The 13,253-nt window shown below is 34.7% G+C and overlaps 1 protein-coding gene across 2 annotated transcripts; it reads right to left on the reverse strand.

Moving 5' to 3' along the window:
* Window positions 1-923: 923 nt before the first annotated feature.
* Window positions 924-12,897, reverse strand: ap1ar (adaptor related protein complex 1 associated regulatory protein). Of its 2 annotated transcripts, XM_058798751.1 has the most exons (10): window positions 12,552-12,892; window positions 11,561-11,609; window positions 11,434-11,460; window positions 11,326-11,351; window positions 10,689-10,785; window positions 10,374-10,472; window positions 9,633-9,703; window positions 5,910-5,983; window positions 5,696-5,803; window positions 924-4,672 (listed from the first exon to the last, which is right to left on the reverse strand). In XM_058798751.1, the coding sequence occupies exons 1-10, from the start codon at window positions 12,620-12,622 to the stop codon at window positions 4,395-4,397; spliced, it is 900 nt and encodes a 299-aa protein (XP_058654734.1). In that variant the 5' UTR covers window positions 12,623-12,892; the 3' UTR covers window positions 924-4,394. The 2 variants fall into 2 exon arrangements, with proteins under 2 accessions (XP_058654734.1, XP_058654735.1); XM_058798752.1 differs by lacking the exon at window positions 10,374-10,472 and having other exon boundaries at window positions 12,552-12,897.
* Between the last annotated feature and the right edge of the window lie 356 nt (window positions 12,898-13,253).

Consider the following 13,253-nt stretch of genomic DNA (forward strand, 5'->3'; position numbering starts at 1 on the left):
GCTGATTTCATTTTCCAGCAGGACTTGGCACCTGCCCACACTGCCAAAGGTACCAAAAGCTGGTTCAATGACCATAGTGTTACTGTGCTTGATTGGCCAGCAAACTCACCTCTATTGTCAAGAGGAAGATGAGAGACACCAGACCCAACAATGCAGAAGAGCTGAAGGCCACTATCAGAACAACCTGGGCTTTCATAACACCTGAGCAGTGCCACAGACTGATCGACTCCATGCCACGCCGCATTGCTGCAGTAATTCAGGCAAAAGGAGCCCCAACTAAGTATTGAGTGCTGTACATGCTCATACTTTTCATTTTCATACTTTTCAGTTGGCCAAGATTTCTAAAAATCCTTTCTTTGTATTGGTCTTAAGTAATATTCTAATATTTTGAGATACTGATTTTTGACTTTCATGAGCTGTAAGCTCTAATCATCAAAATTAAAAGAAATAAACATTTGAAATATATCAGTCTGTGTGTAATGAATGAATATAATATACAAGTTTCACTTTTTGAATGGAATTAGTGAAATAAATCAACTTTTTGATGATATTCTAATTATATGACCAGCACCTGTAATACAATACCTGGCATGTGAAATTTAGATAAGGCAAAGCAATGAGATGAATATGGATAAAATATGCCGGAAGAAACTAGTTTGTCAAAGGTGATATGTCAACACACCCACTAGAGCCTGAAATGAAGTCTAAACTAATAAAGAAAGCCAAATATAACCACAGTGAAGATAGAAACAGAAAAGGTGTGAGATTAAAAGGAAATTAAATTACCATTTTAACCGGAGAAGAAAAAATACTTAAGAAAATTGAGATGGGAAAATAATATATACTATCTGTCCCCAAACTAAACAGACCAGCATATTACATCAAATGAATTTTCCCTCATATAAAAGCCAACAGACGGGATGTAATGACATTATTTGTTTATTAGCAGTCAGATCTAACCCAAGGTCTCATGTAACGTAAATTGGAATTATGAAAACTGTAGTTACATTCAGTTTATCTGAAATATGACAGGTTCTTCACAAACACTCAGAAAATAAACTGTTCAAAGCAGCTCTGTTGAAGAGTTGGGAAGCGCTTTGGAAAAGTTCCAGGCCCTTTCTTGGAATGTTCAGCATTATCCTTTTTATTTTCCTTAAATTGAGAACATCCATTACTATTCCATTCACACAACATACGTACTTGCTCTAATATATATATATAAAAAAAAAGGCCAGATAATAGTATCAATCTGTTAAAGCTGCTAACCTTGCAGTAATTTAGATACACCAACAAAAACAAATGTCATCATTGCACACAGTAGCTATACATGATATTTACAATCACATGGGCCTGTTCAACTCCGACCAGTGGACAAACATTCATGTATCTTTGCATATCTGCTCCCAAACTCTTCAAACAGGACGAGTTATGTAGTCAACTCCAAAGACAGAAATAAAATAAAATCAAACACTGCATTGATCACACATACTTTACATTCAGATGACATGAATACGTCCCTTTTGAGGTGTGCTGGTAGAATAAGAAAAGAATGTGACGTGATTGTGCTGTACAGAAGCTCTTGTGCACTGATGTTCTAGACAACACTACTAGATTACAGACTTTGACCTCATCACACACACGAGTCTCCACTGCTCTTCAAGGCCTTTAGTGTCTGCTTTACAATCCATTATATACAGATCAGCATTCATTTAAAAGCATTAGGTTGAATTCAGACTCCAGTCTGAGGGAAATATGGGGATCAATGGACGAGGTTGTTCATTATGGCAGACAGAGAAAACAAGATGCAGACGAGTCAATTTTATGAGCTTTCAGAGACTGACGTAAAGCTAATTCCTTACAGAATGATGAATCATTCTAACAAAATAAATTTACATTAGCTAATACCATTAGCATTTAAACTTGTCGGGTGAACATCAGGAATTGTCCAGGTCATATGTAACCCCAAAATCAAATAGAAAAATAATTTCATACCATAAATAAAATAAAAACAAAAAATTAAAAAAATTGATTTCATGTCCAGGTTATATTTCACCTCAACATTAAATAAAATAAAATAATAATAATATCAAGCCTTTTAGAAAATATACACATTTTTTAGAACTATTGTGATTATTTGTGTTATTTTAAGTGACATTATTATTTTTTTCTCATTACAGGAAAGTAAATAAGATGTTTTGGAAATACAGTAATAAGAACTGGTGATCAAAATGTTCTTAATTTTCATAAAAAATAATGTCAATCAATTGGGAAAAAAATAAATTATATATATATATATGAAATACAACCTGGACATGCTCCTGAAAGATTAGGAGGATTCCCAAATCAAATAACTGATCATTTCTAAACATGAATTTATTCAATAACATCCAGATTATCAAAACCAGAGGTAGCATATGAAGATTTGTTTCACCACAAAATATTTCCCCTCTTCAAGACCCATTTTGTCCAAAAATGCAGTTGTGAATGTGAAGAACAGACTCATTCACTAGCTGTTTCCAAGAAGTGTCCACCACAAACCCTTTAACCCACAAACTCATAAAAGGCAGACATACAGTGACCAATTTAAAAGCACTTATGGAACTTAAATGTGTCCCAATGCATTTTATCCTTGAGGCAATAATTTTTTTTAGAGAAAAGGTCCTTTCCTTAAAACTGTCAAGCGTCTCATTCCCTGACAGTCGCATGTTAAATGAGAGATGGTCCGATTGATATGATTAATACAATAACCATACACATAAAAACATGATGGTTCTAGAAAACATGTGGCTTTCGAGAAATTTCCCTCGTCTTCTAAAATTGCACTTGATTCAGTTCTCAAATGAAAACGTCTGAAATAAGGCTGAACTAAAACATTTTTTTTTTTTTTTTTTAACCCTCTGGGGTCATTTTGAGGCAGATTTTCCTGATAAGGCCGAAATGAGCTTGAATTACTCTGCCATTTTTGATCGTACAGATAAGAGCAATACACCATTCGAATCTGTAAGGGGTCTACTTTTATCTATTTCAGTTACTTTAAAATTTGTTTTTTTCTAACCATGCATAAACGTAGTTTTCTCAAAAACACAATCACGTACATACATGCTGCTCACATATTATTGTAGCCCAGTTGGTGCTGAACACAGTGTTTTTAGACTTTAGCCATTAAAATGTTTATAAGCAACTGAAAAAAGCACAAATATCAGGGCATGTCAAAACTTCTCCGGGGCCCCAAAACACCCTCAGACCCCAGAGGGTTAAATCACATGAAGTATTAACGCAAGACATTTCCAGAGTTAATTTAAAAACTCAACCCAGTTACCAAATGGAAATTATTATGAATAAGTTACAGACGCATCTAATAACTCAAAACAGGAGCAAATTAACCTGTGAAATACAAATGCTAATGAATATGTGACCTAATGGAGTGAATCTCATGAAAACTGTCAAGAACATGACCAGGTCATATTTCATCCCAAAAGAAATTATATATTGCACAATGAAAATGAAGCCTTTTGTTAGGTCCATTAAGATTTAAGATTTTTATTTTTATTGGACCACTGATTTCATTTCCCACCCAGTTCTCATTACCATAATGTCAACCTATTGTGTCATATTTAAAGGCCAAAAAATTAAAATAAAATAATTACCCAAAAATGAAAATTGTGTCATTATTTACGCACCTCATGTCATTCCAAACCTGTAAGAATCGAACCCAAAAGATAATATTTTAAAGAATAATAAATAGCCAAACACTTGCTGGTAGCCTTTGACTACCATAGTATTTTTTCATATTATGGAGGTGAATGGCTACCAGTAACTGACTTGTTACCAGTATTCTTCAATATATATATATATATATATTTTTTTTTGCTCTCTATTAAACAGAAGAAACAAACTCTTACAGGTTTGCTACAACATGAGGGCAAGTATATGATGAGAAAATCTTCATTTTTGGGAAAACTATCCCTTTAATTTGAGAAATATCATGCTTAAATTTATTGTATTGATTTTTTGCCAATTTAAGTAGTAAGAAATACTTGTATTAAATTACTCACAATTTGAATTATAAATCTCAAAATAAAAAATTGACTTCATTACAGTAATGAGAATGTCAATGTAAAAAAATATGTATATGTATATATATATATATATATATAGTAAAAAATAATTTTTTGGGGATCAGTCATGACCAGATAATCATTACATTCACACCCAAAAATGACAGTAGAAATAGAAATCATAGAGTAGAAATCATATGAAGCACTTCTGTTCCTTGTTATGAATTATGAATTTAGTTTTCTACATTAGATTAAATGGACCATCTGTAGTCATATCACACTGAATCTTAATGAGGCATCTGAAGTTGCTGTAGTCTCACTGTCTCTCGCTCTAGACTATCTCTCCTGTTGGTCAGAGCTGGCGTTTTGCCCCGCCTCCTCAGTGGGTGTGTCCAGTACTGGATTAACAAATCCCTCAAATTCTTCATCGCCGTGGTCACCGCTGTCCTCTGGATGTGCGCTGACAAAGTCGTTCTCCCACTCCAGAGCGTTGGAGTCCTCAGAGGTGGAGGTGGGTCCGCTGTCCAGCTGTTTCCCACCGGGACGAAGGGCCGCACGTAAAATGTCCTCCTCCGTTTTGGAACGCTCCCATGCAGGACCCATCCGATTCATTCCTGTATAATGCCACATATTAATTAAATTATGAATTACGTTAACCTCATAGGCTCTGTTAATATGCTACTGGTCAATAGTTTTCAATTTTAAAAATGATCAATTGCATATTAGAATGATTTCTCAAGGGTCATGCGACAATGGAGTAATGATGTTGAAAATCCAGCTTTGCATCACAGGAATAAATTACACTTTAAATTATAGTACAATAGAAAATAGTCTTTTTAAATTGTAATAAATTATTATACAAAAAAAAAGTTTTCAAAAACTGTACAAAGTTTTTCTTTAAAATGTCTGAGAACAACTGAAATGTTCACAATGTCTCAAGTATAATATTTAATACAGTAGATAACGAACTAATAATATTTATTTTTACCATTTAAATTTATTTACTGACAATATATTTTTACAAAATGTATTCATGTTTGTTAATGTGAGGTAAAATATACAAATGTTTCTTGTTTGTTCATAGTGCATTGATATTAAGAAATGCTGACTGTTCATATATGGAATTAGATATTTTTAAATGTAGATTTCACTTTTATTTTAGTTTATAAACTATTTTTTTTTTTTTGGTCATTTTTATTATTTGTCTTTAAATGTACATATTGTTTTTATTAATTGTTATTTATTAGTTTTTTTTTTTTTTTTTTTTAATACTTCAGGTTAAAATAAAAAAAAACTGAAAAGTTGTCTTGGCAACTAGTTTTTATTTTATTTTTTTATTCCAAGCAATGGTTTCACTTTTAGTTAACTATAATAACCCTGACATGAATCAAGATCAATAAATGCTGTATAAGTACTGTTCATTTATAGTTTATGTCAACTAATGTAGTTAACCAATCCCAACAAATGAAACCATAATGCAAAGTGTTACTAAAATGTTGAAAACAAATGCCTAGCCAGACCTGACTTGGAAGTGGCATTTAAAGCTCAACTCAAACTGGCATGTTTTGACTTGACTCTTGCATAGTTTGTATAATAAATGATTACTGAACGCAAGAAGGTTCAGTGAAGTGACTCACCCTCCTCATCCTCCCACTCCAGGTCCAGTGAGGTGGCATCAGTCTTACTGGTGAAGTCCCAGCTGCTCTCGGTGTTCGGGGTCACCACATTCGTCTCAGAGCTGAGTCCTAAACACACAGAAAAAAAATATTATATTTTAGCATTTAGAGATTAATACGCTTTCATTTAAATTCATATATTCTGAAAAACTGAAATGTGTTAATGGGTACTCACTGTTATTGCGAAATGCTTCAGATTGAGCCTTCACACTCTGTAGGTACACCTCAAACTCTGCATCTGACGCTTTGCTGCAGAAACACACACACCATCAGCTGTCTGCAAAACACTACTGTTATCATCATAGATGTACGTAGTGAGACTGTTCATTCAGGTGCAACACCACTGTGATTTTATCAGTTCCTGACAATTAAAAAAAAAAAAAATGAAAAAAAAAAAAAAAACCACAAGAAAGAACCACTAGCTACTACTTTACCTTTTTGTGCGAGCTGAACCCCTTCAGCCTAAAATGTTTTCTCATTGAGATTTTAAGTTAATATTTTATATCAACAGTTCTCTGATGGCATGACATGAAGGTAAACAACTAAATATTTCATGTTTTTTTTTTTTTTTAGTAAACAATTTGATTGTTATTTACATTGTTTAACATCTACATTTATTAGCTTTTCATAAATTCACCCAGCAGATCCCTCACGAACCCCAGTTTGTGAAACCCTGCTTTAACTAAACCAGTAAAAATAAGTTTGAAATTATGCTATACAAAATAATACATATTATAATATATACAGTATACCAGGGCTGCATGATTGAATCAAAGAAAAGCTAAGGTTGCGATATGGCTTAAGGCCTAAAGCCCAAAGTATACTTCACTTTTTGCGAGTGATGCGAATTGCGTCATCAGAACAGTATGCGCGTACTGTACGCGCACCACCTGATTTTTTGTAACCACGCATACTTTGTACGCTCAGGTCACACATGCGCACTGAAGTTATTTTGCAGTAATCAGGTTGTCCACATGGTGGCCGTTGTTTCACAGTAGAAAACGAAGCTAAAGAGACGGACAACGACAACAAAATAGCGAAGACTGCAACAATAGATGCTCACTTTGACAAGTGCTTGTGAGCGAGAGGGTAGGAGACAGCTCAGCTTTGGTTTAAAAAGAGTTCAAAAATATTTGTTATCAGTCATGACTAAACAGGGAAAAATAGAGCAGACACTGAACATGGATGAAGCTTTCTAGAGCACGTGTCGACCGCCCGCGTTCGCACAACTTCAAATGGAGTATATTTTGAAAGGCTACGCGTTCGACTGTTCGCTAGCGTACGCGTACAAAAACGAAATAGCGTGATTATCAAATCCCAAAAGGCTGCGATTTCATTAAAAATGTACTATATGTTTGTAATTAGGGATGGGTATCGGTAAGGTATTAACGGTATTACTACTCTTACTGATACTGCTTATCGATCCGGTACTTTAACGGTATTCTTATCGGTACTTTTTGTTATATATATAGCAAAATGCTGGTGGTATATACAGGTGCTGGTCATATAATTAGAATATCATCAAAAAGTTGATTTATTTCACTAATTCCATTCAAAAAGTGAAACTTGTATATTATATTCATTCATTACACACAGACTGATATATTTCAAATGTTTATTTCTTTTAATTTTGATGATTAGAGCTTACAGCTCATGAAAGTCAAAAATCAGTATCTCAAAATATTAGAATATTTACATTTGAGTTTGAATAAATGACCATCCCTACAGTATAAATTCTGGGTATCTCTTGTTCTTTGAAACCACAATAATGGGGAAGACTGCTGACTTGGCAATGATCCAGAAGACGAACATTGACACCCTCCACAAAGAGGGTAAGTCACAGAAGGTCATTACTGAAAGGTGTGGCTGTTTACAGAGTGCTGTATCAAAGCATATTAAATGCAAAGTTGACTGGAAGGAAGAATTTGGGTAGGAAAAGGTGCACAAGCAACAGGGATGACCGCAAGCTTGAGAATACAGTCAAGCAAAGCCGATTCAAACACTCGGGAGAGCTTCACAAGGAGAGAACTGAAGCTGGAGTCAGTGCATCTATGGGGTATTGTCAAGAGGAAGATGAGAGACACCAGACCCAACAATGCAGATGAGCTGAAGGCCACTATCAACCTGGGCTCTCATAACACCTGAGCAGTGCCACAGACTGATCGACTCCATGCCACGCCGCATTGCTGCAGTAATTCAGGCAAAAGGAGCCCCAACTAAGTATTGAGTGCTGTACATGCTCATACTTTTCATTTTCATACTTTTCAGTTGGCCAAGATTTCTAAAAATGCTTTCTTTGTATTGGTCTTAAGTAATATTCTAATATTTTGAGATACTGATTTTTGACTTTCATGAGCTGTAAGCTCTAATCATCAAAATTAAAAGAAATAAACATTTGAAATATATCAGTCTGTGTGTAATGAATGAATATAATATACAAGTTTCACTTTTGAATGGAATTAGTGAAATAAATCAACTTTTGATGATATTCTAATTATATGACCAGCACCTGTATGTATGTATGCATGTATGTATGTATGTATGTATGTATGTATGTATGTATGTATGTATGTATGTATGTATGTATGTATGTATGTATGTATGTATGTATGTATGTATGTATGTATGTATGTATATATATATATATATATATATATATATATATATATATATATATATATATATATATATATATATATATATATATATATGAATGAGACAGATTAGGAGCTGGATTAACATTGCTTTATATTCTGAAATGTAAAATAAATATTTAATTAAATTAATATAAAACATCAATTTGTAAATGCACCAGTGTGCAGGCATTTTTAGTGTTTTTATATACATAAGATACAGTAAGAACATGAACAAAGAAACAAAGTAAAACAAACCAACAAATACAATAAAACAAATATACAAATTAAATGAAATAAACAGTGCTTTCATTTTTTCATTTTTTTCCATGAAGGTCTACTAACATTAATGTTCAGGTAAGTAATAGCTACAAAAGAAATCTAAAAGTAATCAAACGTAAAACAAAAAAATTAAAATGTAAAATAACACTATAATTTTCACTGTATGTATTGATAGATTAATGCTTATTAAAGCTATAACGTTATTCAGATTAAGAGCTGTGGGTGATTTTCTCTTTGCATTTTGTTATTTAACATTGATGGCCCAAGCACCAGTCTGTCACTTTAAGACAAAATATTGACACACATCGGATTTTCTCCCAACTGATCTCGTCCACTTAAGACATAAACTGTGTTTAAGTGAATACTCGTAGCTGGCCATTTTGACATTTTGTGTGCATTTGATCGTTTGGATGCGCCTGAAGCTCAAAGTGTAATCTGCTTGTCCGTTTTGGAGCGCGCGTACACACATTTCATCCTGGGGAACAGCGTCTCTCGCGCTGATTGTGCCTTCAACGTTTTATTATCAAACATGTCCCGCAATGTTTTCATTCACTTAGAGCAGAGTTACACACTGCATGAAAGGTCATTTAAAAAAATCCAGAATAGGAGTACTTTAATAGCAGTATTATCAGTAAAAATAATAATAACAATAATTACTACTATTAATATTATTACTATTATTTCATAACAATATTGATAATATAAACAAAAGTTTGGCCACATTATATAGCCCTACAAACAAGCACAGCTAAACTGGATTTATTTTCCTACTGTTTCAATCAGAATTTTGCAAGTAGATAATATAATACTTTTCAAAAGGTGCTATAATACATATATTATATGAATACTATATAAGCTCAAAAGAAAATGTGTTATTTTTTGAAGAAAAGTCCCATTTCATTTGTTTGCAATGCAATGACACTCAATTTTATTTATCTTTTGGTGTCACTGAATATATTTATTTCAGAGTAGAACGAACTCACGGTTTGTGCCGAGGGTCATTGCTCTCTGATTCTGATCTGGGTTTGGTCCTCTGCGGCTGCTGATGCTTTCCCTGAAAACACATTTTAAAAATGACGACTAACTCACTTCCACTAATATTTCACCAAGCACTACGCTATCGCTCTGATTTTCAAAAAAAAAAAAACATTGCTAAAATTATTTCTAACAGTTTGTGCCAAAGTTTAGTGCCCTACTGGGAAACAGACACCAAATGTAATATTAGCAGATGGTCAAACACACAAATCATGGTAGAAAGCAAAATAACAGGAAATAAAAATGAACAGAGGACATGAGGGCAAATTAAGAAGAAAAATGCTAATAAAACAGGAGGAAATAAGAGACATGTTTAGTTAGTTTTAAGTGGAGAAGGTTTTCTTGGAAGCAGATCGATTTTACTTTTATCTACATTAAGTGCTGAGTTTATTCACAAGACGTTGATCAATATTTGACAATGGACCAACGTTAAGAGCCTTCAATCCTGTTTATAACTATTTATTGCAAGTCATAATCTATACAGTACATTTCAAAGATGAGTCTATTTTAACAAAAAAAAAAACATGATATACAATGCATAACTTACAAACTCAAGCAACTATTCCTGTTAAAATCAGAATTTGTTATTACACAGAGCTGAAGGCGTGTCATAAATGAAAGGGGTGTGGCTGAAGATTAATGGGCGGGGTTAAGAGAAGGGCTGGGCGTGCTCAGTGCGAACGCCTCACCTCCTTTAGCTTTCGTTCCTTAGCGAGCCGCGCTGCCTCGCGCTGGGCTGCAAAAACAGCCTCCTCTTCTAGCCTTAACTTCTCCTCTTCTGCCACTAACTGGGCAGAAATCACAACAGAAAGGGAAGGTTAACTAAACTCAAAAAAAAGCAGGGGCAAAAAAACCAAAGCAATGGAAAACAACAAATGAAAGCATAAACTCAACATAAGCTCTAACTTAAAGTTAAACATTGCTTTGTGGCAACATGTTTTGAACTTGACCATTTAAAAGTCAACATGAAATGGATCCATTTCATATATGATGACCTGCTGTACCTCTGCATTCAGCTTTTCGTCGATCAGCACCTGTTTGTCTGAGATGGCAGCGTAGCGATGCTCCTTCAAGTGATCGATTTCGTCTTCACTGACGGGTCTGGACCAATGACAGGAGAAAGTGTTGAGTTCAGAGTCTCCACCGACCAATCAAAACGCTGATCTGAGAGGAATGTGACTAACAGCAGTTCTAATTGGGCATAAAATGGCTAGTCTTGACTATCTACTATCTATTTGGGTCCCTTTGACTTCCATTGTATTTTTTTTTTTGTCCATACAATGAAAGTCAATGGGACCCGAAATCTTTTGGTTACCAAAATATCTTCTTTTGTGTTCCAAGTTTGGAACAACATGGGGAGTAAATGACTACACCTTTAAGAGTCATTTGGATACAGTTTACAGTACTCACACTGATACAACAAAATTGTAGTCACTGTCCTCAAATCAAGACTCAATAAAACGGTCTTCAAAAGTTCATTATGCAGGAAAATTAGTATTTGATTATGAGGAGAATATATTCCAGTGCTAAAAAAACAGTTTTCAACTGACTGAAGGTGTCAGCAGTTAATAAACCAGTCAGGCGTTTAATGACCCAACTCTAAAATATAGATAAAAGAGTCCAGTTTAAATAATATCATACCTGGGGCAGCTTTGTGAGCTCTCACCCTGAAAAAGAAGACAAAAGTGTTGACATCTAAGCAAAAGAGAAATACTGTAAAATCGTGATTGTGGTTCTGTTTGTCCTCACCTCATCGCTCTCCACAAGGTTCTCAAACTGTAACCAAATGCATAGAAGTCACTCAAACTGCAGAGATTATTTAAAAAAAAAAAAAAAGATTATCTTCAATTTTTTTAATTAATTATGATGGGTGCACCTCAATGGTATAGTGTTCCCCAGCTGTGCTGCTTCTGAAGTACTTTGACCTAATGTTAAAAAAGGAATAGTCAGTCATCAGGCCAGGCATGCTATATGCGAGGTAGCATACACTTCCTCCTGGCAGAGTGTATTAAAATACTTCAAAGCTTGATTTAAGTAACAGTATTGTCCAATATCAGCATCACTTGCAGTTAAAAAAGATTCGGAGGTTCTATTCTGAGAAGCATCAGATGGAGACTTCTCAACACAATACCAGTAATGATCTAAGACTTTATAGACAACATTAAAAACTATTGAGTATAAAATGTGTCTTGTACTATTTTAGAGCTAATATATGATTTCGAATATAGACACACGATGACAAGACTGACGTCCCAGGGCGGATTCTCAAAAGGACTCTGGGCGTGGTCCTCCTGAGATCAGGCATCAACTATTGCGCAAACTAGAGTAGCATTGATAAGTCTGAATCATTTAAGCGAATCGGTTCGTTCGGACTGTTCGTTTAAAAAATGGATTTGAATCATCGCTCAAAAGTTTTAAATCAACTTGTTATTTTATATATTCAGTAAATGTTGCAATAACTAAATGTGTGTAATTACATACTTGATCACAACATGAGTCGCTTAATTCTTACAAAGAGTGAAGTGATTCTCAAACACTGCGAATCGACTCAAATGAATCATTAAAAATAATCACTTCAAAAGAGCGATTCGTTCTTGCAATGAACATCACTAATGGGGATGCTCTAAGTTACTTTCTACTTATACAAACTCTGCGCATTTAATGTAACTAAAGGTGTATTAATTGTTTTGAGTCAATTGTTTTAAAATGATCCAGCGTTTGTCAATTGTTCACTGGCTGTTCGATGGTTTTCCAATGAAATGCACCTGTCAACCGGCTAATCATGCAGCCAAAGCTCACAGATAGCATTCATTATTATTATTATTATTATTATTCATGTTAAATAAAAAGCCCCATGAATGACTCACCCTCCTCCTCTTTGTATCCTGTTTGCTTCCCTTCTAAAAAGCCCAAAACATTGAGCCCAGCAGTTCCCCATGGCTTGCACGGATCAGGTGTACGTATCAGCTACTCTTCCATTCCGGATCCGTATCCTGGTTCTTTACACACTGCTCTGGACGCGAGGACTTTATTCTGCATGACTCGTTTGAGCACTGGCACGCGGCCGGTTCGCGCAGGCGAGTCACCTGCGGACACTTCGCTCTCGCAGCGGCATTATTCATCGCCCATGGCTCGCATTCTCAGCTCCGGCCTAAAAGCCTTTATTGTTTCTTCTTCCTGACAACTCATACATGTGATTAATGTTTGAACTACGGCAAGTCGCGAGGCTCAAATGTTGTAATGACGCAACCGAAACACTGGGGGCCGACAGAGATCACCCGTACTTAAAATTACCATGGTAACCAGTTTTCTCTAATAAATCATAGTTAGGAGACTGCAGGTGGTGCTAATAATGAAGAACTATGCTAAGTACATAACTATTATAAGCGTAACTTTTTACAGCAACTAGCGTATATAGGCTATAAACACTTGTTGTAATGATGTATATGCTATGCTTGCCCTAAACTATGCATATTTGTTTTGCCAAAAATGAAATTGTTCCCCCTTTGACACTTCAAATCTGTTTGCCTTTTTTCTTCTGTGTAACACACACTCACACAAAGATATTC

Source organism: Onychostoma macrolepis, chromosome 14 (genome assembly GCF_012432095.1).
Source record: "Onychostoma macrolepis isolate SWU-2019 chromosome 14, ASM1243209v1, whole genome shotgun sequence".
NCBI classification, from domain to species: Eukaryota; Metazoa; Chordata; class Actinopteri; order Cypriniformes; family Cyprinidae; genus Onychostoma; species Onychostoma macrolepis.

Coding starts and splice junctions, on each gene's coding strand:
- ap1ar (XM_058798751.1), bottom strand. CDS start 12,622: ATGGGGAACTGCTGGGCTCAATGTTTTGGGCTTTTTAGAAGGGAAGCA. Junction 11,610..12,551: donor AGGATACAAAGAGGAGGAGG/GTGAGTCATTCA, acceptor TTTTAACATTAG/GTCAAAGTACTTCAGAAGCA. Junction 5,804..5,909: donor TGAAGCATTTCGCAATAACA/GTGAGTACCCAT, acceptor CTGTGTGTTTAG/GACTCAGCTCTGAGACGAAT.